We start from the raw sequence: 27,739 nt of genomic DNA on the forward strand, positions 1-27,739 counted from the left end.
CTGAGAAAACACTAGACTAAAAAAGTATGATCTAAAGTTGCCTTAATATTTACACATTAATAAAATAAGTCCTACTCGAATACCTGTGTACTGAAATAGTTCATTCCTACATCTGTTCTCTTCCATGAAACAAGTTAATGCTTTTGAGTCTTTATAATACTGAAAAAGTATAGTTAACTCTCTGTGCTTTGTGTAAAATTACATAATATTCTGTACCAATATAAGTGACCACTCCTTAATTCATATACACTGAAATATGTGTTAAATAGTATCTAATCAAACAGTAATCTAATACTACTCTAGTAATAATGCAAGTCCAGGGGTGCCATGTTTTGGATACAGTAGATTAAATAATTGAAATGTAGCTAATGTACATGTCATCAAATATATTTGTAGTGACCAACATATACGTATCTGAAACTTTATATAGTGAAAATATAGGCATATATATATTCATATAAATTCTATATATTAATGAACTACTAGGAATTATATATTTCTGTGCTGTTCAAACATAGATACACTGACATACCTATTAACGTATGCAATATTGTTATCATACTACCATAAGCACTATAAATATACAAATAAACATAATAAAATGCATACGGACATATACTTACATGCATTTGCTTAATGTATTTATGTACAAATACAAAAATCAGTATTCCTGGATTGTCAACCCATCTGTTTGTTTGAGCACAGGTTTCCAAGCATTAGATTCTTACAGTATGCACTATACCAATTAATAGTTGGAAAGCTTCAATGCATACTTTGACAGTGTCTCTGCAGAGACATTGAAATACGAGATGATTTTAACTCAGAGTAAACATATTGGAGGAGATATCTTTTTGTGCCCAATTTGTGGAAGCTGTGGACCTGACAAAGTCTCCTACCTTTACACAGCTGAAGTAAATTCGTAAGAGTTGAATGCAATTCTCCCTATGTGGAAACGACTTATGGTTGCTTCCCACCAAAAATATTTGTGAGTAATTGAATTGACACTCCATTGAAAACTGAATCCTTGCATCCTGCATAAACAGCAGAGTAAAAATAGATGTGTATGGATTCTGCCAGTAAAACAAAATAAAAGCCGTACAAACAAGAAGCTCCCTTTTGTTCTTGGAATTCCTGACTGCCATTCACAGGACTGCCTTGCCTTCATAAATATGCCCAATACGTGTCAGCGCTAATAAGGGTCAAACAAAAACATGGGGAACAACTGCTAACCTATAGCAGTTTGATTTAACAAAGGATCTCGCTTGATTACGCATCACACAAAGCATTCCAAATATATATTTTTTTTGCAAGATTATGCATATCAGTGGCCAGATTCCTGGTAAATATGAAGAAGAAAAAATTATCGGTTTCAATGGCACTTGCTTTATACCATTTCAAAATATGGTTTACCGTCTGTCTTCCCCTTTTGTGACATTTCTTCATGGCTTTTTGCTAAAATTAATCAGACATTATTTTTCATTCACACCCACCTTGTAGCTTCTTCCTCTTTTCATTTTTCTTATTACTTTCTTAAGTATAAATATGTCTAAAGAACAGTGGCAATTTTCATTAATTTTCTCTGGAAACATGAGCGCATATTTGTCTTTTCCTTCACATTTAAACAAGACAAAAAACAAAAAATCAACATCAAAGGTAATTAGACAAAAATCTTTTCTTTGTAGTATTATACTGCAGTGAGCATGAGCATCTGCAGCTTCTGTTTTTACAACTTTCATTGTTTATGCAGCTAGAAGCTATTTCTAACTTATACCACAATTCTGACCATCACTTCATTAATTCAGTGATAACCAGAACAGTTCTTATTCTCTGTTTTTGTCATGGTATATGATGTTTCTTTTTTAAAACATATCTTTGTCTATAAAAAAGTCTGTACACACTAAAACATCTATAAGCATGTAATTACACCACATGTTCTTAGTAACCAAGAATGAATTGCTTCTGAAATAAGTGCCCTCAGACCCCTCCATGCACAGTAGAAGTTCATTAACAAAAGCATCTCTCAGGGCTAGAGCAATAGCTGCCAAAGGAAAACACTTTCTCATTTTCAGATGTCCACAATTGCAATTACACCGACTGTTAAACATGCTTTAGCATAGACGTCTCTGCTGGACAAGGGTACAGAACTCCTAATTAAAGGGCTTCATTTTTGCCACAAAGGGAGCTAGATTGCAATGGCATCTATTGTCCTATGCTTAATGAAGGATGAGATATAGTTTAAATAATTAGTAACGCTGCTGGAAAAGAATGCGAGTAATTAGCATAGCTTGACACCTAAAGCTACACACTAGTTGCTGTTGTTGGCATCAATAATGTGTTGATTTAAAAAGAAAATTGCAAGAAAAGAAAACATCACATGAAGCGGTTTTGTTTTTCTTCTTCTAAGATACTTACTATTAGCCACCAATTTTTGAATGAATCCACTACCCTACTGACTAGCACATACTCATTCTTTTAGAATTTTTTTTGAAGATTTGCGTAACCCATCTATCAAACAAACCCTATGTATTTAAAAACCCTTGGCAACAATATAGCAAGCAACAACCTGTTTTTCAGATGGGTATTTTCTGATTAACTTGAACACTGCATTTAACGCTGACATCTGCACATTAACTGTAACTTAACAAACACTAAATGCAAGCTTGAACCAAAGACTTACAACAACAGCAAAACCAGCAGTTACTGAAGAAATGGTATTACCATTTATGAAGAAGGTTGCCTCAACATGAAAAGGGAACAGACAATCTTGCCTGTTCGCTGCTAAGCAGTGATGTAAATAAACCTAATTCCTTTATTCCTAAGGAAGAAATCCAATCTACTAAAGAGAAAATCTTATTCTCAGAGTTTAATATATAAAACAGCTCACGCTACTGAGATCGAAGAGGCAATGAGGAAAGGAAGGACATCAATTTCTGATTACCTTCTTATGAACAGAGAATGGAATCTGGATCTGGATAGAACTCACCTAGCCTACTATCCCTGGGCTCAGACTGTTGTAACTGGTGGCAAAATTGGTATGATTGGTATCGTCACAGGGATTAACAAAGTAAAATAAGTCTATTTCACTCATGACAAAAAGGATAGTAATTGGATTTCATGTCGGCTAATAATTTCCTGTATAAACTACTTCCAAATAGTTTGAGTACAAGGAAAGTGTAAGTCTAAACAAACAAACAAAAAAACCTGTACAGATAATGACAGAAATTGCTTCTGTAAGAAAGAGTTATTTGATCCAGGCCCACTCTAATCATTAAATTAGTACTTGAATTCATTGATGAGTCTGCTGGAAAGTACTCTATTATGTTTCTGCCAGGTTTGCTAATCTGGGAAACATCTAAGGTGAAAAACAAGCACTGCTTGTTTGTTTGAGATACCCATCCAGAGTCTGCGTAGGCATCTTTGCGCAGAAAAGACAGAGATTATGTAAAAACACACAGATTTTTTTCTTAACCATGTGCCATATTAAGATCTCAAGTAAAGACATTTGCTTCTTGAAGTCTTCTTCCAAGACTAGCCATATCTAAGTATACCAGCATAAGAAATTTTGTTTAACATTTACTGGCATTCTCAAAAATGCACTTAGCTAATACCGAACTTCAAAGGTATTTCACATCAAATTACACATTCCTACTCTTATCAAGTTGATAAACGATACAGGTGTTTAGTCGCTATTAGCTTGCTGAACCGTAGCACCTGGCAAGCATTCGCATTTAGAGCCCACGTCCCATTTTAGCAGTGGCTAAACTCTTCATTATTTAAAAAAAACAAACAAGCACTTCTTCAGGAAAAAAAAAAAAAAAAAAAAAAAAAAAAGGAAAGCTGAAATAACAACTTTAACTTTAAAAAAATTAATTAAGAAATGGAAAGAAGTTATCAGGTCCAAGTAAAGAATAGAGCATGATATGCATATCTGCACATGCACAGAGGCATGAAAAACATGTGGCATGCAGAATTTACCTGCACTCACACAAAGTTATCATGTATGTGTGTGGTCTCACATTTTCATCTTCAAGTTATTTAAGAATATATTTCCAGTTAGTTAAATCTATTAATTCAGTTTCTTCTCATATCTCCAGAACTGTGGTGGGTTATCTTCGCGCTCCACACTTGTGTCTTCTCAACCAAGGAATCCCCCCCAAAACATACGCAGACAAGTACATACAGACATACATACATAGCCTGAGGAAATCTTATTAATTCCTCTCCTCTGCTTGCAGCATCTAAATCAATGTGTTTGGTCCAAGGCTGCTTGATGGCCTCAGTGGGAGCCTGCAGAGCAACCTGAGCAGGTCTGCATCATGGCCTTTTGTTTCACTCAGTGAGGACACCCCACATGGGCCAGGTGGGTTCCAGCTGGGTGCCAGGTGCGAGGGGGGAACCATGGAATGCCACAAGGAGCTGAAAGAGATTTTTGGTTTAGTTTCCTTCGGGGCAGCATGGGAGGACTGGGGCTGGCATTTGGTCTCCCTGGCTGACAAGGCAGCTCAGCCCCTGAAATCAGCAGGTATAATTGCATTTCTTATTAGCAGTGATGCGAAGGGTTTTCTATGATAAAAACAGCTTGATAAAAAATAATCAACAGCAGAGCGTATGCAAAGAACACCAACATTTCCATCAGGGCCTGTGTATGTGCAGCCAACACAAAACCCGGCCAACTGCCATGAGGGAAGATGTGGATGGATGCAGACAGATAAGCTAATACTTATCTAATACAGATAGCTTACTGTGCTAGCAATAGTGTACACTGCATGCAGCAGAAAAATCAAAGCACAACCAAGGAATCTTTCTTCAAGGGAAAACCTGATCCCTTTCTGATGAGCACACAGCAGTCTGTACATGCATCTCACCTGATGACAGATCGCACACCTGCCTTCACCAGCCTGTGCCCAAACAAGGAAACACAACACTGAACAGCAGGACACCTTCCCTCCCCACCACTCCATATGGGGTGCGAGGGCAGCACTCACCTTCAGCTTGTCGTAGCGCTCGCTTAGAGCTGCCACCTGATGGTCTCGGTGCCGCCCGACAAGCTTGCACAGGGCACAGATCAGTTGATCGTCTGTCACGCAGTACATGTTCACCTTCTCATCCTCGTGCTCCAAGCACATTAATCCCCTGATGTGAGAATCCGGGATGGGCTCAATCAGCCGGTGGCCGGTGAAAGGCTTCTTGTTGGGGTGCGTGGCTTTCAGGCATTCCTCGCAGTAGGAGACCTCGCAAGTCACGCATGTCTTCACTGCCTCCTGGGCAGGGTCCTGGTCACAGAACTGGCAGAGGACCTTCTCGCAGGAGGACATGCTGTTGCTGTCGAATGCCCGCTCCCGACGGGTCTCACTGGGGGAGTTGGGCCCACTCACTGAGGCTTTCTGAAAGCGGTCGATGATGTTCTGCAGGGTGACGTTGCGCTTGAGCCCCTCTAGACCACGCTGGCTGAGGGTGATGACATAGCGGCAGGTGGGGCACTGGAAGGCGGTGATAGACTCCACCGGCTCGTTGGAGGCGCAGTGGGAGACCAGGATGCGGTGCGCGCAGTTGAAGCAGAGACTGTGAGCGCAGGGCAGCAGCAGCGGGTCCTCAAACAGCTCCAGACAGATAGGGCAGGTCAGTTCCGACTCCAGTGTTTCCATCTTCAGGCAAAGCTTTCCTGTGGCGTCAGCGAAATCCAGGGAAGCTGATCAGCTATCTGGAAACACACGCAAAATTCGATTAGGCGACAAACAACATGAGGGGTCAGCCATGGGGGGTTGCCAGCTTCGCCGCGGCTCCCGGTTCTATCGGTCCACCACTCCGGGTGGGAGAGCAAGCAAAAGTTTTGAACCTGCACATGCACATATCAAGGTATTTAAAACTAGATGGCTTTTTTTTTTTTCTTTTTTTTTTCCCCCTATTCTCTCTGTTCACTTAGGAATGCAAAGCAAAAGCTCCTTATTCTTTCGCTTTCTCTTTCTCGCTCATGCAATTGAGGAAAGCAGCAGATGTTTCTCTGCACTGCTAAAAACCCAAAATGATTAAAACAACAATGTGATGATTTTCAAACAGCCTACTACAGCAAAATCAAATTTCTTTTGCAGATGCTGTTTTTGGCTTTGCTAATCTAGTAGTAAAACTTAAAACAATTTCACCTTTGTATATCATTGTGCAAGAGTTAGCCCAGTATATAACAGCCGGTAACCTTACATTTCTCTCACTGCTATTTTAATTCACACAGTTCTTTTCTCAGGTTGAAATGCTAAGTTACTGTTATAGCACAGCACCTAGGGTACATATCTGTGTTCACATGTGTAAATATTTGCATGGATATACACAGGGAACAGTGTATCAAGGAAAGCACGTGATATTTTTATGTTTTTCACGGATATATTTATCGTACTATATTAATATACTGCTCCGATGTATTTCAAGGTAATTTGTACCGTATGTACAGGTACATGTACATGTGTAAATATGACACGTGTGTTTGCAGTGAGATAAATTAGCCAGAGGATTGCAGTGTCCTAACTGAAATACCCCAAGAAAGATGAAGCATATGAAATTTCTACTAATTGAGCCCAAATTCCTGATGATTCTAACCTATGAAAAGAGCCTGCCGAGAGAAAAATACTGAAAAGTGAGATTTGGTTAAGGGTTTGTCTGTGTGCATGCTTTGCTGTGAAAACACTCTCCAACGCTGAAACTCCTGAATTATGCTTGCTCTAGTGGCCTTATTAACCATCTGAGGTGGATTAGGAATCTGTGACTTTTGATGGGATTTTCTTGAGGAGGTGGCAGCGCAGCCCTCTCAGAGATCCACTAAAACTTCATTTTGCTCCCAATTCTGCTTTCAGCATCACAGAGAGAATGCGAAAGCGTCGCCCCGCGCAGCTCTCCCTGCAGAAGCTCCCGTCAGGGCCCCATCGCTGCCGCGAGTGGACAGCTCAGTGAGGCAGAAGCAAGAGCCGTACCTCCTCACAGTACAATCTATTTAAGCTTTGTTGCTCATAACCAAGCACAGCTTCAGATGGCACAGCTGCATGGCCCCCACACTGTAAAGTCATTGTTCTGCTGTGTGAACTCTCGCCTCCTTCCCTGACCAGGAAGAAAGAGGGGCGGACAAGAATCCCCCCAGACAAGTCTTGGTTCATTAAGGGCGAGAAGAGCTGGGGCTCATTAGCAGCCTTGGGAACCAAGCGTGCTTGAACCTCCTGCACTTCATGGCAATTAGAGCACGGGGCACGGCAGCAGGAATACTACCTATAACCCCAATAGGAACCACAATAAAATGGGAGAGTTTGACAGGCATGGAGGCAAGGTTCAGGGTACCTGTCAGCATCCTGCACTGCCTGCTTGTGGGAAGAGCAGCAAGACGTCCGTTCCAGAATGCGCTTAGAAATTAGAGTACTCTGTCTCTTTGCACTTGGGCTTCCTTTTATTCTGCCAAGAAATTTGAGTGCTTAGGGAAAGGCACTGACTCTGTCACAGAATTTGGTTTCCTGACTCTTCTGTGATGCTGATATTACTTGAAATGAAGTTCAGTTTGCCAAAGACTAATTCCTTTATAACTATCCATCAGATGCCATAATTGCATGGCTCATCTGGTCAAAATTAAAGGCCTGGCAATTTGATATAAGCAGGAAGACAGCTTCTCTGCTCTCCCTTCAGCCATAGCCACACAGCAAAGCAAAAGATGAAAGCATTTTCTGCAAATGAAGAACAGTTTGTCTTCCCTCCTCTTCACTCTCTGTATCACATAAGTCCCAGAAGATAAGAATCTCATTCACTTTGTTTGAATCCCTTCCACACCACAACTGTATGCCTCATCATCCGCTTATCCTGCGGGCTGAAAGCTGCACTGGAAATGGGAGAAGGGGATTTGGGGCTGGCAGCAGACAAGGTTTTAAGGAGGCAAATCACCTAATCATTGCTCATCTCTTGGCAGCCTAGTGAAAATCTGCCGACCTCTCTGGTTTGCTTCTTAGGACCATGTTCCGGATATGGGGCTTTTTTCCATGCTCTTCATTCTGCACAAAATCCCTCCTGCTCTCTCATGTGCCAAAAGGTTTCATTCATTTTGTTTCCTTCTGAAAGCACATTGTCTTAAATAAAAGGATAACCAAAGGTTTTTCTACGTTACTCATCTAAAAGACAGTTGAAAAGACTAAACCAGCAGAAAAATATTTGCATCACTGACTCATGGAAAAGTGTTTGAATCACTGTCATGGCTCTGTCTAAACACCACCATCCTAACTGATAACCCATTCTGATCTATCTGACCTGATGGAATAGCCACTTACTCCTGACTAGCAAGAGCGTCAAAATCTGATCCTAGACTGTAAAATTCTTGGAATAGAAGCCCATAAAAGCCTGTCTTCCACAGTAATCAAAGTGGAGCACGCTGACAGAACCAAAGAAAGACATTTCCCTGTTTCCTTTTGCAGCTGCCAGTAAGTCAAAAAACACCGCAACTGGGAGAGAGCAATGAAGACTTTAAGAGGCACAGAAAAGGGGCTGTATTTTCTGGGTAATCCAATGATTGCTTTTTAACTGACTGCAATTCTGCCTTTGCTTTTAAGCTGATGTCTAAAGTACATTGTGCAGCTCATCCAGCTACGGAATCTTTTGAACTCCTTGAAGTTTCATACTTTGTAATTTGTTTTTGTGTGATAAGAGAATCCACAGCAGCAGTAATGAGGCAGAAATAGGCAGAAATGTAATGTGTATGGTTTATAATACACACACGGTCAAACTCCATAGTCAACATGGCCTACGTGGAAAGCCACGAAGGAAGCCTCAAGACCCAGAATGGAAAAAAAAAAAAGAAAAAAAAAAAAGTCTTTTTCTTTCTTTTCTTTCATGGAAAGTGAGAAGAGAATCTATCCAGGAGTGAGTGAAGCTTCCTAAGAAGTTTCAATTTCAATCCCAGCTCCTCATGTTGATTTCACAGCAGGAGTTAAGGCTGCTTTGGTGCACCTTAAATTGCAGCGGCCTCAGTGACATGGAAGGGGAAAACAGTTGTATGTAGAAGGAGGGAAGATTTAGGTTGGATATCAGGGGGAAGTTCTTTACTACGAGAATGGTAAGGTGCTGGAACAGCCTGCCCAAAGAGGCTGTGGATGTCCCATCCCTGGAGGTGTTCAAGGCCAGGTTGGATGGGGCCCTGGGCAGCCTGGTCTAGTATTAAATGTGGAGGTTGGTGGCCCTGCATGCAGCAGCGGGCTTGGAGCTTCATGATCCTTGAGGTCCCATCCAACCCTGGCCACACTATGATTCTATGATTCTCAGCAGATTTTAAGAATCTTAGTAACAAACAGTGGTATGCAAAAGAGCTGGATATGTGCCACATTCCAGAAGTCCTTGATGTGCCACCTCACTGACAAACCAGTTTGTTACGTTGTGGTGAATGGTGACCAAAATACACCCAAGTAGGTTCAAACAGCATTTTTTTTACCTAACAATCTGTTGACTTAAGACTACCACGATATGATTACTACAATAAGACTATTCTGGCTCAGCTCTTCCAAACTCATATATGGGAATGTTCACAAATGCACACAAGACTGCAGACTAAACTAAAAATGAAGCACTTGTGGATTAAATATTTTTCTAGAAAATACTTGCCAACTTGTTCAGTTAGAAAATAAAATATTAAGTTGCCACTAGATGGGTATGAAAAGAAATTTCACATGAAATATGAAAAACTAGGTATGAAAGGCAATAAAATGGGTTATCCATGTATGCATGCATGTGCCTACGTATCCTAGATGTATAGTAAAAGAAGATTTATAGTGAACACACATACTCTTCCTGAATGAACCATGGCAAGTGCTTAAGCAGTCTACTATCATAATACACAGCTGCAGTTTTCAAAGCAGCAGTATTTTTCTGTTAAGTGCACTATAAAAGGAAAATTTAAAATTTATGTTCTTGTCATAAAATTTGGCATGGGCAATAAAAACCACTTGCAATTTCTTCTGTTAGCTGTAAAACAAAAATAAAGAAAATGCTCTTCTTTTGCCATTTTCTATCCCTCTCCAGGATGTAGACAAAATTGCCTTGGGAACAACTGTTCCTTCAAACAAATGAATCTGATTGCTTTACATCACATTCAATAAATATTTCAAATGTGATTAAACCAATGGAATGCTCCATAGTATGGTTTGTCCTAAATCCATTAGACATTTTACCTTCTGCACCAGAGACACTAGGGCCAATGAGTAACTTGCGATGTTAGCAATTTGCAGCACCACAGCTAGTGAGATAATCATCTAAGTATTGTAATTTGCACAGAGAACAAATAATCAAAACTCAGATATATTTTTTTAAATGCTTAATGAAAACCTCCATAACATTAAACAAAGCAAGGTTCACATGCCCTCAAACATGAAAATACTTGTCTACTGATTTTTTCTTTGTTTTGTTGTTGTTTTTACCCAAACAGTGCAAATTAATAAATATTCCAAGGATAGTACCTGTTCAGCAGCCTATCATGCAAAAGCACATACAGAAACTGAATAGTTTATCTTAGTCATACATTTTCCCTGACAAAAGAATCATTAGCTGTCTTGTCTACAAGGAAGTAACATACAATATTTCCATGATGTTAAGATAGCTGTTTGTAACATGTAAAGGATATTAATGCAGCAAAGGAACGTCTGCCATGTTGCTTTCAGTGATGCAAAGCCTTGATAACATCTTTCTCCACTTGAACCATATGTTAGTAACAGAATATATTTTCAAAAAGCCAAATCCTGTATGTTCTCCAGTGAGATGAACATATAACAGAACTATGGTCTTTGGCACAATATCATGTATTCCTTCTCACAGGAGCTAAAACAATAATTGAGCCTCAAAAACCTAATAAGAAAAAAGGAAGAAAAAAACCATACGAAGATCATAGCTCGTAAATTCAAAAGTAATCAATAAATTGCTGATTTGATATTATATAAATGTTATACTGCATGCAATATTACATATGTGCATAAATCTATACCAATGCACATTTGGAATGCTCTTTGACTTTTCTTTTTTATAGTCTTGCAACCTTTGTAGCCTTGCATTCTTTAGGTACAAGATTTAATACTTCCTCACAATGCTCAAGAGTAATGAAAGCAAAAGATTGTTTAATCCTTAGCACATGTGGATCAGCATTAGGTCTACAAGCATTAGTGGTGTCTTCCTAACAAACTTATCTCTGAAGATCTGTTTCAAAAATCCCTTCTCCAACTAAATTCACACTTCTCATTGAAGAAACTGTTATTTATTCTGGGGTATATCACAGCAGTGCAACAACAAATATTGAGGAAGTGGGTCACACCAAGTCCCACCAGTTTTCATATGGCTTTGGTTGCACAACAGAGCAGGAAATCTCTCACTTCTAGGGATTTCACTTCTGTACTGCCTCAGGTGACATGGTACTCTTTATAGCAGACAATACAACTACAAAAATAGCCAGAAATAGTTCAGTGTGCTCCTTCTAGTCATATACTTTCACACACAACTGCTATGTTCAGTGCAGCCTGGAAGCATTGGGGCCCTTAAGCTACTGTAATTTTTTTAGTGAAGGTTTTAGGGTGGCTTCTAGAAGGAATATCATTCTAAGCATATCATAGTTGTCCTATGAATTCTTTCCCTGTAGCAAAGGGGGAATCAGTAATACCATTTCAATTCATAATCACCACCTCCATCTAGATTAAAAATGAGACATTATAATTTCAAAGGTAGAAGCTCAAAGTCTGTTTTTTTTTTATCAAAGACAGCCTTTAAAATAAACAGCAGCAAACGAAGTCCCAGGAACTACAACAGGTAGGAAATTGTGACCTCACTTACCAGCCAGATATCTGAATTTACACTACCAGCAAGCTGAAGGCATATGGTGCTCTTTTGAATGACTAAAGCTCCCTGGGCTTATAAAGCAGTACCTATCACATTACACGACGCACTGCTGGCATCTCTTGCTTTCTGCTCCTCACATGTGATCATTAAAAAGCCCACCAAAGTTTTTCTTTTATTTTTTAAAAGGATAAACAAGCATTCTTAGGGCATACTCTGCACATTTGCAAAGGCTAAAATGAGATTCTAAGTGCTGCAAAAAACCTCACCACCCAGCACCAAGGAGTTCCTCGCTCTACTTGCAGTAAGCTGAGCTGCCAAAGATCGATGGTGTATTTAAAAATCAAGATTGTAATCAGGTAATTAGAAGGGGAAATTAGCTGTGAAGCGTGGGAGTGTGGAGGATAAGGAACAAATTATATTTGTGCTCTGAAGGTAATCTATTTTAGAGGATGGAGGTAGTTAGAAACCTCTCTCAGTGGTGCATGAAGCACTCAGCTCATGTGACCAGCAGTAACAAAACAAGAACCTGCAGCTCTACTGCTCCACTTGGAGAAGAAAAATCATTGTGAGGATCCTCATCAGATCCCAAAGCTTGCTCAGCTAAAATAGGGATATCTTCCATCTTACCACTGCCACATGGACCACAGTGAGTGTGCTTCTGCTGCTCCACATAGGGGTACTAAGTTCCCATTCTGTAAGCAGAATTATTTGGGGAGCATTCTTTGGCCCTATAAACCAGAGCAGAAGTCTGCAAATACATCATAGCAAATCATGAGTATTTAGCACATGTATTAGAAACCTATTCCTCTCTCTTGCTTCCTAGCCACAGAGGGTGGTATTCATATGAAGTGGTCTTTATCAACTCCCATGATAGTTAATAGCGAATGACAGGTATCTTCAGAGGCACCTCCTGTAAACCATTTTAGATTATCTTTAGGATGGAATGATCTGTGCTTCCTAGAACTCATTTCAAATATAGAGAGAACTTACAGTAAAATAAATTAATCCAACAAGTAACCATATTCGGTGTTCTTGAGATCTAAGAAGAAAACAGGAAATTCACCTCAATACTTTTTTTGAAGAATGTTCTTATGAGCCCTGTAATCACTTATTTAGCAAAATTTGCTTTCATAGTTCTCTTCTCGAATACCCAGTTTCTATTATTCTCTACTTTCAAAGGTACAAAAGAATGCATGGATATCTGAATAAACTTGCAGGTGAGTACTGATTTGCAGTTATTAATCCAAATCACCCAAAATGGGCAGAACAGTCCACGACTGAATATTCTGACCCTGACACAACATGTCAACAAATGAAAACGATGAGATCAGCTAAAAAGAAAAGAAATTAGCTGTGTGCAGCCTACTGTTCTGTCCGTAAGACATTCAAGGGTTTGGCATCCCAACTCAGCCTTTTCGGTAAGACCATGTATCACTCACAATGAGATGCAAATCAGTCTTCATTCCTTGTTAATAAGGCCAAATCCTAAAGTGGCAAGTTTCCCTTTAACCTCTCTGGAGAACTAAGTCATGTCAGCTGCAAAGAAACAGAAACGCTTTATTGTTTGCCAAAGGCACACCCACTTGTATTTTATTTCTTAAGAAAGTGTTACTTAACAGAAACACACCACAATAAACCCTGGTGATCTCAAATATTTTCCTCTATGCATTTACATTCTTTAAGGGTGTTATCCTTTAAAGACTATTTAAAGACCTGAGACAAACCAAACATTAAGTGTAACCACATAATCTTGACAAACAGGTCTTTAGTAGACATGCTGTGGCAAAACTTCATTGCTTCAAGCTAAGAAATTAAGAACAGCAAAGAGCTGCATTGTATTGGCAATGTAATTTGCAGCTTAGAAACCAAAAGGGTAAATAGCACTAGTTCTTTTTAAACTCTACTGATGACCAGAGAGCTCTGGGAGTTGAAATAAGTTAGGAAACATAATAACACCAATTTCTAATCCATTTTAGCAGAATGATAAGAAAAAGAGATCCAGTTTACCTATACTTCACGTGATATAAACCAGAAGACTGAATAAAAGCCAGAAGCTCCATTATTAAATTTAAGCTCACTCTTCTAAGAGAGTCATCTTTCTAAGATGTCATGATACAGCACCTCTGTTGCTTAGAGTCCTAGTTCCTTCCAGCCCTGAGTCACAGGGTCATACAGCTCTTCTCCTGTGCTCAGAGAGTTCCTGATCTGGGGAGAAGCCTTGCCATGTAGCCTTACAAAATTAACAGAAAATGCTTATTCACTATCAGGATATGGTTAAATGTGCTACTGAATGTGCACACACTTGCGTGCAATGAAAAGGACCCACTGACAAAAGCAGTTGGACTGGTTAGTGGTTTACTTGACAACCTCAGATTAATTGTCCTGCAGCCAGTCTTCCAAACAGGCTAAGAGGGAGAACAGAAAAGCAGCTAACATAAGCAATCACTCCTGAGAGGTACTGATACAGTACCTCAGACAGGCCTCTTACTTAAAGGTGCTCAATGTCACTCAGAAAATAGCTTACCAGCTTTTAAGACAGCATGCAAAGAGAAAGCAATGGCTTAATTACATCCCTTTGAGACCCTACTCATCAACAACATATGAAGTCTTGCAGTTTATTTAAAAAAAAAAAAAAAAAAAACAAAACTTGAATAAATTGTCTGCCTCCTGTCAATTATCAACTAAGCCACCGCTAATGTGTATTACTGGCATCCATCTGCACCATCTCCAGCCTCAACCTTTTTTCTGGGAGCTTGCTAAATATCCAGTTTAACACTGGCCTGTTAGAAAACAGCTCTCTCTGAAATACTAAACTGGAAAAAATGGTATTAGAAATTCTCTACCTGCGGACTATGCATGCTTCTGATTCTGCTAAAGAAATGATGTATTTTGTGGGCTTTCAAATTTGCCTGTTAAAAAACTGTAGTGTCCAGACCATCCCTGTGAGTATACTAGTGCCAAGAAGTACAAAAAAACCCACTTTGAACAAACACCACAGTGTCTAGGCCATCCTACTTAGTGTCATAGTTCTAGATTACATAACTTCATCAGTTACAAATAAATAAATGGGATTTAAAAGACTTTGCTTGAGGAGTGGAACAGACTTTAGGGAATTACTGTATTTTTTCTCCTTCTTGTGTAAACACACATCTCAGTCTTCATCTGTTATTTTTAAAACAGAATTATAATGTTCCAGATGTTGTTAACACTATGAAGATGCTTATGCTCCCTTCAGCTCTCACACTTTTGTTGCTTTGTGACAACAAGACAACAATAAGCGCTTGTTTGAATGCACAAGAAGTAAATACAGACTCCCAAAAAGTTCCCTTTTCCCACCCCCCCATTTCTAGTACTGAAAACAAAATTCATCTCAGCAATAGACCAAACCTCCACTTTTCCTGTACCAACACTGAACACCTTCAAAAACGTTTCCCCAGTCCCTCGTGATGACAAGCCCCCACAATCCAGCACTGGCTGCAGCTGGTGAGAAGCCACCCCACAGGTACCCACCGCTGCATCCCGCCCTCCTCCTCCCGGCTGGGCCATGGCTGCAGAGGTAGGGACCGCTGACCCTTCGGGAAGTCTGGGCAGCCCAGTGGCAGCCCCCGTCCCAGCAATCCTATCCCAGCGCTGCCTGTCTCCTTCACTGTAAGGCAGCGGCAGCTGGAGCACAACAGGAAAGCCTTCCCTACAATTGCAGGAAAACCCGCTCCACCTAACCACCTCCGCCAGCCAGTCGACTGCCCTTCTTGCTGGGCCGGCACTGAAATACCTGCTTTCTCTCTCAAGAACCAACCCACAGAGGGTGAGGAAGCAGGGTCCTCTCACAGAGCATCCAGCAATCGGCGTGGAGGCTACAGAGGACAGGAGGCTGTGGGATAGCACCATCACACAGCCAGGCATAGGGCAAGCTCAGTCCCAGGAGCAATTAGCTCAGTGCTGAGTGACAAGGGAGCAGCAGTGCCCAAGATGGTAACAGGAGACTGAGGCTGTCCAAACCCACCACATGCAGACTGAGAGTTTCAGAAGGCTCTGTTTATTGCTTTTTCCAAATAATACTCAAAAACTTAATAATAACAGACTGAAATCCAGCAGGAGTTTGCAAAAAATGGAGATGATCTGAAAGAGTATAGTGCCCAACACCCCATGGAGACCCTACTTTCTGAAATTTAGCAAGTGAAATGTCAGAAATGTCAGAGGACAGTAGTTGCTTAACTTCCTTTTTCTTTTTTTCTTTTCTTTTTTTTTTCCTAAATTTGCATGCAAGCAGCAAGCTGCAACAGCAAACTACAAATGCTTCATCAAAGTGCCCAGGAGAAACCCTGACTGAAGTCACACCAGATGTTGGGTCTCCAGTAAAGGTGTTAAAAATTCATGCAAAGTGGAAACAGCAGGAAAGAACTGCTTCCTTGTGTTCGCCGCTTTTCATGTTCCAGTGCCTTCTTTCATACAATGCTAACATGGTAAAGTGAAGCAAAACATACCTCAGAGGTTTGAGCATAAGGATGCAAAGCCACAGTCTTTGGTCTTTCTTCCATGGAGTCAGCACTTTGTTCTCATTGAAACAATAAACAACTGTTGTGATTATTTAATTTCCTATTCATTTCATTCACTTGAAACAATAGACTGGAGCCCTCACATGTGCACACCCTTCACAAGGATTTTTAAAGGTTTCTCCAGGCAGCGTCTGTTAGCATGTAAGTGGAATGTCAGCTCATAACTGGAGAAATGAGCATGCAGGAAGCAAGACAGATGTGTAGAAGGATTGTGATTATTGCAACTTTTTTTTTTTTTTTTTTTTTTTTAATGATATTAAATGTCCGTAGGTAACCTATAGTCAAATCAAGTTATAACTGGCCTAGCTGGGGTCATAGCTCAAATCCAAGCTGGATGGATTTTAGATTCCTCAGCTCATTTCCTATCCCTGAGCTTTCATTAAACAGCATCTTGCAGTTTCTTTGGACTGTCTCTCCAGCCATGCCGTACCACATTCATCTGGGTGCATTCAGGATCAACCACCGTGAAGACTGATGTTACTGGCAGGTGCTATCCTACCTCTGTTTTTCCATACCATAGCTAGTTGGAGCTTTTCATGCCCTTCCCTTGCAGACAATCAACTGCAGTCTGAAACAAAGTTTCAATAAATACCTGGCTTTTTGTAGTGAAATCTAATCTAGCACAAAAGCAATGCAAAGCAGTTCCAACAGCTCTAGTTTTACTGCTATTTTTACCTTGATTTCTGCATGCACGCTTCTTCATCACATATGTTTTAATGGACAACACTGGAAGAAGCTTCCAAAACTTACCTGGATCTGTCTATATGACAGTATGCCTATGAAGGCTTCAGTGCACTTTTTACTTCACATACATGAGAATGCGCGTGCATGCAAGTATTACTAGAGAGGTAGGTTGATGCATCTGAGCTTAAGAAAGCTTAAGTCTCAGATACATAAATGAGGATTGTTTATTGAACGACTGTAAAATGATTATGTTTCATCGTGTGAATTCTAAATAACAGATTTCTAGTGACACTATCTATAGAATTTATCTTGGTTTTTGTGCAGGCTTCTGTTTCTTCAGAACACAGGGTCAGCTCTGTATGGGAAAAGTTCGCCCTGTTGTTTAAAGGGGTGTTAAATAGCATGTTTCATTTTCTGCACACCCTATAGCTATGCTGTATAGTAACCCAGTATTATTTTGGTTACAACGCTCCTTGCAATCAAGAAACACAATACTGCAGGAACTGGAACAGATTGACGATAGGACAGAAATGAGCAGGTGTCCAACGGGACTGTAAGAGGACCTAATTCCACAGAGCATACAAAATGCTAGGAAAACATGATAGCAGGACCAACTGTGAGAAGCAACTTAGTTTGGGCACAAAACTCACTATTGCAATTCCCTGAAACATAAGCACTCAGTATTGTTTTTGTTGGACCTGGTCGTCCTGCTTTGGTTTTGGAAATCCAGAAACTGAGGCTTCTACTTGCTGGTTTGCAGATCCCAACATGCAGCCTCAGAAACTCTGTCTTTACTGCTTTGCATCTATCCTACATGAGAAAATTCTCTCTGCCACTTATTTCATGTGCAGAATAGAAACGCGAACAAGGTTTTTTAAAAGCTCAAGCATTTGTGGAATTCTATTTAATCTTATTTTGATGGACAGGGGACATATTTTTAGATTGATAGGTGCTGCTGTCAGGCACCAAGCAGCTGAACTCCAATCAATCCACTGTACATGGAATGTAAATGCCATAGCATACCATAATGAGATCATAGGAGAGATCTGTTCTAACATTAACAATTAAAACAAATATGCTAATATGCCTGCAGTTTATCATTCTCTCAAAGGCAAGCCAGACAGCAGACTCATAAATTACTTATGCTAGGCAGCTAATCATAGGATCTTCTGATGAAGAAAAATAATAACAATCAGTGGTTTGATAATGCATCTGCATTCTTTCTTTTTATATGCAGTCTGTACAGAGGGTCTGATCCACAAGACATCTACAGCTCCCTTGTTTGTTGAGCAGTGCCAAATTTAGAGCAGCCTCAGTGATGTTCTGAAATTACATCAGAACTGCATAGCTCTCCTAACTTGGAGAAGTACATTGATTAGTCCCTTCCTTGCCCACTCCAAATATAGCAAATGAAGGAAGCAGAGATGCTCCCACCACTTATTTAGTGTCTGCACCCTGTGATTCTCTTGGTATACGAAGGACATAGAAGGAATAATTATGAAAAAAAAACATATAACATAATACAGTCTAGCTTTTTGGATTAATTTAGAAATGTCATGTCAGCAAAAGCATCTCATGCTATTTGAACAGCTTCTTAATATTACGTTGTTTCATATAAATGCTTATTACCAATTCTCTAAATGGTTGTTTAATATTAATTGTTCTTTGAACTATAAAATCCCTACTCTGTCTCGTGGATAGAAATCTGAAGATAATGATGGGTGAGTGTAGGCAGGTATTCTCTAATGGTTCATCTGCATTTTACAATGGTATTTAAACATACTCGGACTTCGGCCCAATAATGCACACTACAAATGACCCACTGTTAATGCTCTCTGGAGAAAGGTAAACCCTAATTTCAGTACCAGCACTTGATCATAGAACACTTTGTGCCTCTCTGGAGGAGCAACGGGTAGTACTTGATTCCTATCAGATGAACAGATTATGAAATATCCAGTTTCCCTTATCTTCCTAAATATCCAAGTAAACCACAAAGAGAAACTCCCCTCACTTCCATTATACACCAGCTATTTGTAATCTTGGGGATAGGTAAAGCAGGGAGAGGGAAAAAATAAAAACTGCTCACACGCCATTTTACTGCTACATGCTTTTAACATGCTTTCCCCATGAGTACTGAAGCCATTTGCTCAATGCTGCATGTGGGGTTTTGGATAGAGAAAGTGAAGATTAATTACTCTGTTCCAAATTGTTAGATGAATGAGACAGCACTGAACTGTAATCTGTCCCCTTGAAGGACGCTGCAGGAATGATCAAGGCAGGTGTCTGAAAATATCAGGTGGTCCAAATTGTTAAAATAGCATTTAAAGACTATCAATGTGCAAATGTATGCTTCTAAAACAGAAGAAAAAAAGAAGAAAAAAGAAAATAAAAAAAGCATAAACCACATCAGACAAACACAAATAAACTGATTCATTTTTATGTCTTCTCCTGCAGCACAGCTGAAAGGATTGTTTACCTGTTCAAATTCAAGACACAGTGAAGATTTTGGTCTAAAGGACTAGAGATGTGAAATTTGAATATTGTCCTTTATCATGCTCTGAAAACATTCCAGGTAACTACAACAAGCTGTTCGGTAAGTGGTCAGGTTAGGTTTTGAAGTTAATTATTTTATACTTGCTGCTCTGTGTAACATTATTCATTGTGCTTTCTACATAGCAGGTTCTTGGAAAGAAAGAAGAAAGCCTCTCATTCTGCTCAGTTAACTATGCTGAAACAGTAAGCATTTTGTCAGATCACTCTAGAGGAGCTGCTGTCATCTTGCAGTGCTAAGGCCTAACCTCTGCACTTCGTCAGTCATTCTCCATCTTGCTATGCTTTCAGATCAGATTTAAAGAGGAACAGATTCATACAGGTGAACACAAGGCAAATACATTGCCTCTATTCTTTGCTGATAAGCCAACATCCTTGCTGCTGAAAACAATCCAAGCTTTGAGTTCAAAGTTCCCTTAACAAATTGCATTTTACTCAAAATTCCTGAAAAAACTGCAGAAAAGTTATCAAGAGCGATAGGTATGAAATACCTTGATTCAACATGATAATAAGCCACAATATGTTATCTTCAGTGACTCAAACATTGAACGTTCAGAGCCAAGTCAAACTACATTTCTCCTGACCATACATGATTCTTATGTCATGTGCTTTGTCTTAACAAAAATTGATGTATTCCTGAGCAACTGTTAAATAAATATTTTGGAAATCACATACCTCTCTTAAACTGTATGTGACCATCAAACTGTTACTTCAATTACATGCATACAGGAATCTATGATTTCCATATGAATAAAATAATGTTTCAAATGATTGCCAAAATCATGAGATGAATTTCTGACTTGCTCATTCACACGTATTACATGTGAATGGCAGCTGAAACTTCAGTTCTCTTTTCAACTAAGGCCATTCATTGTCCCGTGGCTTTCTTTGAAGGAGATGCCTTCTCACTGCTCATAGGAATGGGGATCGTGCTGCAGGACACGGAGAGATAGCATCAGATACATGAATTTCCTGGGAAAGCTAAATAAAGTTAAGTACATAGATAAATACTCAGAGGATTAGAGACAAAGCAAGTACATGCTAATGAAATAGTCTTTAGTCCCAAGGGTGTATCTATTGTCTTCCAGGAAAATTCTTCTATTCACTGTACCAAGTGTATTTTAAAATGAATGAGGACCATGAGCAAAATGAGCAGAACAGCCTTGAAAGCTGCTAGTAAAAGAAAACTATCTTTTAATAAAGAACATTATCTCACGCAAAACAAAGCAAAGCATCAGGGAACACTGATCCTTACTTAGCAGTGTAGTGCCTGTTGAGTGGCTTATGTGCATTTTACATTTGCTAAAGGCTGCAAAATCCAGACCCTCAATTTGAATGGAAACATATACAACCTTCTGTTACTCTCCTAAAACTTTATCAAGTGAAGAGAGATAACTATTTACAAATGCAAGTCTATAAAAGAAGATGATTATGGCTACTCAGTGGAAAGCAAATTGCTTAAATCATGGAAAGAATGATATACTTAGTCTACAGCAAGTTCAGAGAATAGTTCGTATAACCTCACATAAGATGAATTTAAACCCAGATCTCCAGAGTCTGCTAAAGAAAATATCTCCACAAAAGCTGGCCTTGCTGATTACGTGTGATTAATGTGTTGATTTGTGCTTTTCTGATTCTCCAAAGAAATATAAATCACTGTAATGCACTGCATATTACTTTTGTATGCACTACTGACCTGTTCACCTGATTTTTCTTTATTTCAGAAACAAAGAAGAGAGAATTCATAAATCAGAATCAGAGTAGACTCGTCTTCAAAAGTTCAGGTTTTAATTAATGAGGTCGTTACGGCTAGTGTTAAACATATAGCTCTAATTAATCCCATCAATCACATTCCCTCTTTAAATACTAGTGGTTTGCAAGAAATAAAGTGAGTGCCAATCTGTGTAACTGAACAACATTTTTTTCCCCTATTTATTACAAAATTTCTAATTGTCTGAGAACTTTCTTCTTGTGTCTTACTCTTTATTCTTCATTCTTATGCTGGTGTCTTTGTACAGAATTGTGCACCTGCATCTAGAAGATTAAAAAATATTGCCAAATTCCAGATTATGGAGTCATGTAAGTATTAGCTCCCACTGACCAGAAAGAAGAGCCTGTCACTGTGTTGTAGGCTGCCCAAAGCACCTGCAGGTCTCAGTATCACTGTCATGGCAGTGTGTGCTAAGGAGTCTTACCCAAAAAATCAATGTCAACCAAGAGACAAGGAAATAAATATGATATATGGTAAACTTTCTGCCTTTCATCAAAAGAATCTCCTGCCACTGTGACACACCATAAGTTACACCATAAACTAAAACTAAACGCTAACTCCCAGCTCAGACCAAGTAGGAGACAGCACATTTATTCTCGAGCAAGAGATAGAAAAATACTTGAAAAAGAATGCAGTCTATCAGGTAAACCTAAGAACAAAGACTAACAATGACTTAAGGAAAAAAAAAAAAATCAGCTGGTTATGTAAGCAATAACAATATCTTTGGGGATGAATTGTTATGAAACTTTCAAATCTGGAGCATGAAATGACACCCCTCTAAGAGTGTTAAAGCTTCTGCACATGGAGAAGCCATCATGCACTCAATTATATTTCAAAAGCTGAATATCATACAAGATATTAGTATGTCACAGAAAACACGAGTTGGCCAGCTGAGAAGGACACATATTGCAGCTATTCGTTTTAGTCCATTTGAAGCAGAGATTTCTAATAAAGGCATATTTTTCTTTGGAAAAAAAGTAATATTTGCTATGAAAATGATCAGTCTTCACCAGTGCTACAGACAGGCTATGGCCCACATAACACATTTAACTTCGGGGAAAACTGAGGAATAAACCAATTACTGACTGAGCCTCTCCCTGGAGTATCCACTCTACTGCTGGTATCAGGCAGATGGACAGACATCAGCATGCCTATTTCCCATCATTTTCTCCTTTGAGAGCATTTTTGTGCTTTGGGCATTCAGAACATTCCATGGCACCAAGATCCACTGACAATTTTAAACTTTGGATCTGCTGAGCAACAATTTCACAAATAAGTGGATGCAGTGTCTAATAGTGCTCAGCACTGTGAAGATACACAGCACTTCAATATTAATTGCAAAGTCAGTTTTCCATTCCAGATGGCTTTTATTTGTGATGCCTATCATTAAGTTACCCTACCCAACTTTCTTTAGGTCAAATAGAACAGAAGGCCTCTTTAAAAAATAAAGTTACTGGACTGCAAAGAAAGGACTAGATTGGATTATTCCCTAGCAATGTTTGTTGTTGTAGCTCCTTTTTCAGTTTCCAGTACTGAGAGGCCCTATGCTCTATAAGCTTCCTCTCCACTTGTCAGTCTTGTCCATGTTATCAGCTCAGGAATGCAATAAATTCTCTTTTCTTCTTTCGTTCTTTCCCACCGTCTCCATCTAATTAATGCCAAGCAGAATAAGTATGTCTTTGTGAACCACTCAGACACAGCAGTGGCTGAGCCAAGTAGCTGCTGCAGGTGGTAGTTTGTACAATCTGCAAAGCAACCAAAGTGATTCAGCAGCATGAAACAAACAAACAAAGCAGAAGGAAAGACAGACAAGAGCATCTGACAACAGAATCACAGAACGGCCAGGGTTGGAAGGGACCTCAAGGATCATGAAGCTCCAACCCCTCTGCCACATGCAGGGCCACCAACCTCCCCATTTAATGCTAGACCAGGCTGCCCAGGGCCCCATCCAATCTGGCCTTGAACACCTCTAGAGATGGACGGGGCATCCACAACCTCTCTGGGCAGCCTGTTCCAGCACCTCACCACTCTCTCTGTAAAGAATTTCCCCCTGACATCCAACCTAAATCTTCCCTCCCTCAACTTAAAACCATTTCCCCTTGTCCTGCAGTTATCAACCCTTTCAAAGAGTTGATTCCCCTCCTGTTTGTAGGCTCCCTTTAGGTACTGAAATGCTGCAATGAGGTCACCCCACAGCCTTCTTTTCTCCAGGCTGAACAAGCCCAGCTCCCTCAGCCTGTCTTCGCAGGGGAGGCGCTCCAGTGCCCTGATCATCTTGGTTGGACTCCTCTGGACCCTCTCCAACAGCACTCTCTTGTACAGGGGGTTCCAGACCTGGACACAGTACTCCAGATGGGGCCTCACAGGAGCAGAGTAGAGAGGGACAATCACCTCCCTGTACCTGCTGGCCACCCCGCTTCTGATGGAGCCCAAGATTTACCTCATTTACCTGTCTGACAACCCACTTCTGGATTATTCTGTGCTAATTTCAAAGAGTCTGTGTTAAATTCAAGGTCATGATGACTTTTGTGTAACAAAAGGAGGAATTCCATTTTTTTTTTCCACAACAAACAAAACTAATCTGCTCAATAGCTTGAATGCTATTCAGAGAATATTTATTAAAGAACAGCTAGCCAACAGGAACATCTTCTCCAGGCAATCTTTCTAGCTGGCAGCTGGTGCCCCTGCACAGACAAGCACACTCTCTGTCTGACTTTGAAACCGTGCAGATGGATAAAACAACATCACATCATCTTATTACCTCTGTTTTTTGCTGGATCAACTTAATACTCTCTTCTACTTGAGTTTGTCCTAGCAAAACATTCCCTACTTGAACACGATCACTCTCCATTTCAGCCACAAGACATTGTAAACATGTATTCCATGGAGTCGGACTCAATGATCCCCATGGGTTCCTTCCAATTTGGGACATTCTGTAGTTGTATATTACCCAAACAGGTTGAGAGAAGAAGCAGCTGCAGTATGCTGGAAAAAATAAAGTTGTTTTATCCTATGAGATTGATATGTTAAAAGCTTTGCTCCTGCACTCCCTTTTGCAGTATTTCCTACTTCTTCCAACTGCCTCATCAGCAAAAACATGCATATCCACAATGGTGCAACCATCATAAGCCTGTGGAGTCACACCTGGAATGTAAATCCATGCTATGATCCATTCACTCCATCTAATAATTTCTTGCAGCTGATTCTCCCATCTTCAGCTAGGAAAAATCAGCTTTGGTTCTCTGTAGTGTCACAGATATGTTATTGTTAAAAACAGGCCTGAGAGTGTGCAAAAAGGGATGGGGAACATTGCTTTAGTTAGGCTTTCTTCATTATTAATGAACCAATAGGTAAGTTCCTTCAGATATGAAGGAGAATGACACTTCAGTTTCAGACAATAAAAAGCTAGACATCAAATTTTAGCCATCTTCTTAGGTTTTGTCTAGAAAAATTGAGTGAAACAAACACCACAGGATGGGAGTAGTTTTCCTCTACAGATAGATATGCAAAACATATAGTATGACTATTCCTCTGTAGATAGCCATCCTTCATGGTTAACTTAGAGAAAGTCAGTTACAATCAGGATGTTCTAGATTCTTGACCTCCAGACAAACATTCCTCTCTAAAAGAGAGGTGAGGGACACAACTACAGTGAACAAGTTAGGTTGATAACAAACTTCTGGTCACTTCCATCAAAGATCTAAGGACTGTCATCAGGAATGGATGAACCAGTGTTTCTTCAAGGCTTTCACAAAGGCCAGACCTAGTTAAACCAACAGAGATGAGCAGAGCTTGTTCCAGCACTTGCTGCTTTCCACTGACCAAGCATTCCATCTCAACAACATAAAACTGCTCAAACTGGGACCAAAAAATAAGTCTCTTTCAGTAGCTTCCTGTAGCTCAGTTTTGAATAAAGCCAATGGCAGCTCTAAACTCCAGTTTGTAAGAACCAGTCCTTAAAAAACTCCTTCTGCAAGTTGCTGCTACTTGTTTGCTTGTCTTTCAGTTCAATCAGCAGCACTTGTATGTGCAAAGGCCGCATATAGAAACCTCATCTGTTTAAAAAGTACTTGTATAATATTTTCTGGAGTGCATTCCTTCCCTAAATTACAGACACCTCTAGAAAATACAGACTAATTTAAAACCCCAGAGGCAGCTCTCCCATCTGAAAGATAGGATGGTAGCAGCAGAAGGTGGGAGAGGTTCCAGCTCACCTGGGGCTGTCTACAACTTAGAAATAACCAGAGAGAAGACCAGGTTCTGCAATGTTGTTCTAAGAAAGATCCTGTGTAGAACATTTTTGTAGTCTTAAATGTGCAGAATATTCTTGTGCAGCCCATTGCTCATGCAGTGAAGCCAGATAAAACATTTTTTTTTAAAAGAGAAAGAAAAAGAAAATAAATGAATCAGTGAAAAACAGAGCCCACAGAATTCATTTTTGTCACCTGTCCTCCTAACTTTAGCTCTATACCATATTCTGAATGATCTTTGTTGCCATCTTAGTCATCTTTATATTTGACAAGATACTAATTCTTCTCCCTTCTTTCAAAAGAAATGCATCTAAGGGATGGAGCAAAGTAATTTACAGCATGCTGCTTTCTTCTATTAAAAATGTATGCTCCTTAAGGACTCCACATGTTTCAGCTAGTATGAAGTAAATATATCGGACTAAAACCATCAGCAATAAGTTCCAATCTCTGTTCAAAGACCTGAGGGTGCAAGCCACTTGACAAGGTATTTTCTGGAATAGATCAGAAACCAACACGTTTCCTCCCATTAGCATGGATGAGATATTCAGGAAAGCCTGAGAAATGAAATATTTTGGCAGGCATAAGTGAAATCAAAATGCAGCAGCACAGCCGTCACTCACTTAAACGTTTATTGCTGAAAAAAGATTTAGCATTGTCCTCTGGATATCTTCATTTGTTTTAATTAGAAAACAAACATATTTTATCCACAACTATTATTAAGTCATTTAGCAGTAAATGGATAAAAAAAAAAGTTCCATATAAATATGCAAGTAATATATATTATCTACATATCAGAACTACCAGTAAGGGGAAGGGAAAAGGTATTTTCCTCTTTCACATCCATGTTAATGAGTATGTTATTTTGTCACCATTGCTAAACCCCTTTGACAGAAAGAATGTACTTAAAAATCTGGGTAGACAGAGATTAAAATATCACCAAATTTCACCAGGAGCCTTGCTATCAGTGATAAGGTTATTATTTCAGTATAAATCCTGCTTCATTTAAAAGCTACAAATATATAATTTTTTTCCTAGAGTTAACTTTTGGCTTCAAAGTCTTGCTTCCTCCTTAGGGCTGTGATAGTAGGGTAGCTCTCTTCTGAGAACTCAGAAGTTATAATTACGTGACCAGTTGAGATTAGTGAAGGAAGCTTTGTTTTCTCTTTTTTCTCCCTTTGGGGCCAGCCAATTTTTTCCTTTCTCTTCCCTTCCCTCCTTTTTGACATGCGACTGCTCAAAAATCATCTATACATATATAAACCTCTCTCTTTTCTGTCCTCTTAACTGCATCCCCAGAATCTGGCCTGTCTACATCCAGAAGCAGTTCCCTAGGTGAGTGATTTGTAATCATTATCTTGACTGGCAGCAAAACGATTTAGCTATGGTCCATTCAAGAAGTAGCTTTATAATACACATTAGCCCCCTGAAGTGCTGAACTCTAAACCTTTGTCTTCTGCACCTTGGAAAAACCTTTATGGCGACTGCAATACACAGCTTTTTATCTGTATTTGATTACAGGAACAGAATTAACTGCCAGACATTTAACAAAAACCACAATCAAGCTTTCTTTTCAGAAATTAATGCAGGACTAGAAATATCCATTTTACAAATAATTTCTTTTGTTGTTGTTACCTTTATGAATTAAGGCCACAGTTTAATTTGTCAACTTATTTTGATCGATTAACTTACAGGGTTTTTAAACCAACCTTTGAGCGCTATTACAACCCCAAGATAGGACAGAAGTAAAGAGATGACCGAAGACAGTGATCAGAGTAAGCATCTTCCCAGCTAAACACAGTATCTAGGCAGTCACTTGACCACCCTGCCACATTCTGCCACATTGACACCTTCAACAAACCAACTCAAATTACTTAAGCCTTAATGCCATTTCTCCTACTGAGGATTTCTTTTCCAGCAGTACCAAAAGCTTTGCCATTTGTAATGCAGAACAGTCCATAATCTGTCAGAGTAAAGTTTAAAAGAAAGAAACTAATTAGATTTATATATTTATGAGCAAAGTTTATACTCCATGCTTCTTTTACTCTGGTTGTGCCAGAGCCCCTCAAAATGGGCCTGTTGTCACCATGCTCAGCACTGCATTA

The 27,739-nt window shown here is 39.6% G+C and overlaps 1 protein-coding gene across 4 annotated transcripts in view; it reads right to left on the reverse strand.

Annotated features, from left to right (window-relative positions):
• The window catches only part of MID1 (midline 1), a 239,004-nt gene that overhangs the window by 84,089 nt on the left and 127,176 nt on the right, over positions 1 to 27,739 (reverse strand). For 2 of the 4 annotated variants that reach the window (XM_042867936.1, XM_042867935.1), the window contains exons 2-3: positions 4,986 to 5,701; positions 4,866 to 4,898 (exon numbers count right to left, since the gene is read on the reverse strand). In XM_042867936.1, the coding sequence (XP_042723870.1) occupies positions 4,866 to 4,898; positions 4,986 to 5,645 (693 nt within the window). In that variant the 5' untranslated portion in view covers positions 5,646 to 5,701. Of the gene's footprint in view, positions 1 to 4,865; positions 4,899 to 4,985; positions 5,702 to 15,336; positions 15,480 to 27,739 lie in introns of those variants that run through there. The other 2 variants (XM_042867933.1, XM_042867937.1) reach the window with 2 other exon arrangements.

The sequence above is a fragment of the Lagopus leucura genome, unplaced genomic scaffold (genome assembly GCF_019238085.1).
Source record: "Lagopus leucura isolate 7727_CA_CO unplaced genomic scaffold, USGS_WTPT01 Super-Scaffold_100001, whole genome shotgun sequence".
Taxonomy (NCBI): Eukaryota; Metazoa; Chordata; class Aves; order Galliformes; family Phasianidae; genus Lagopus; species Lagopus leucura.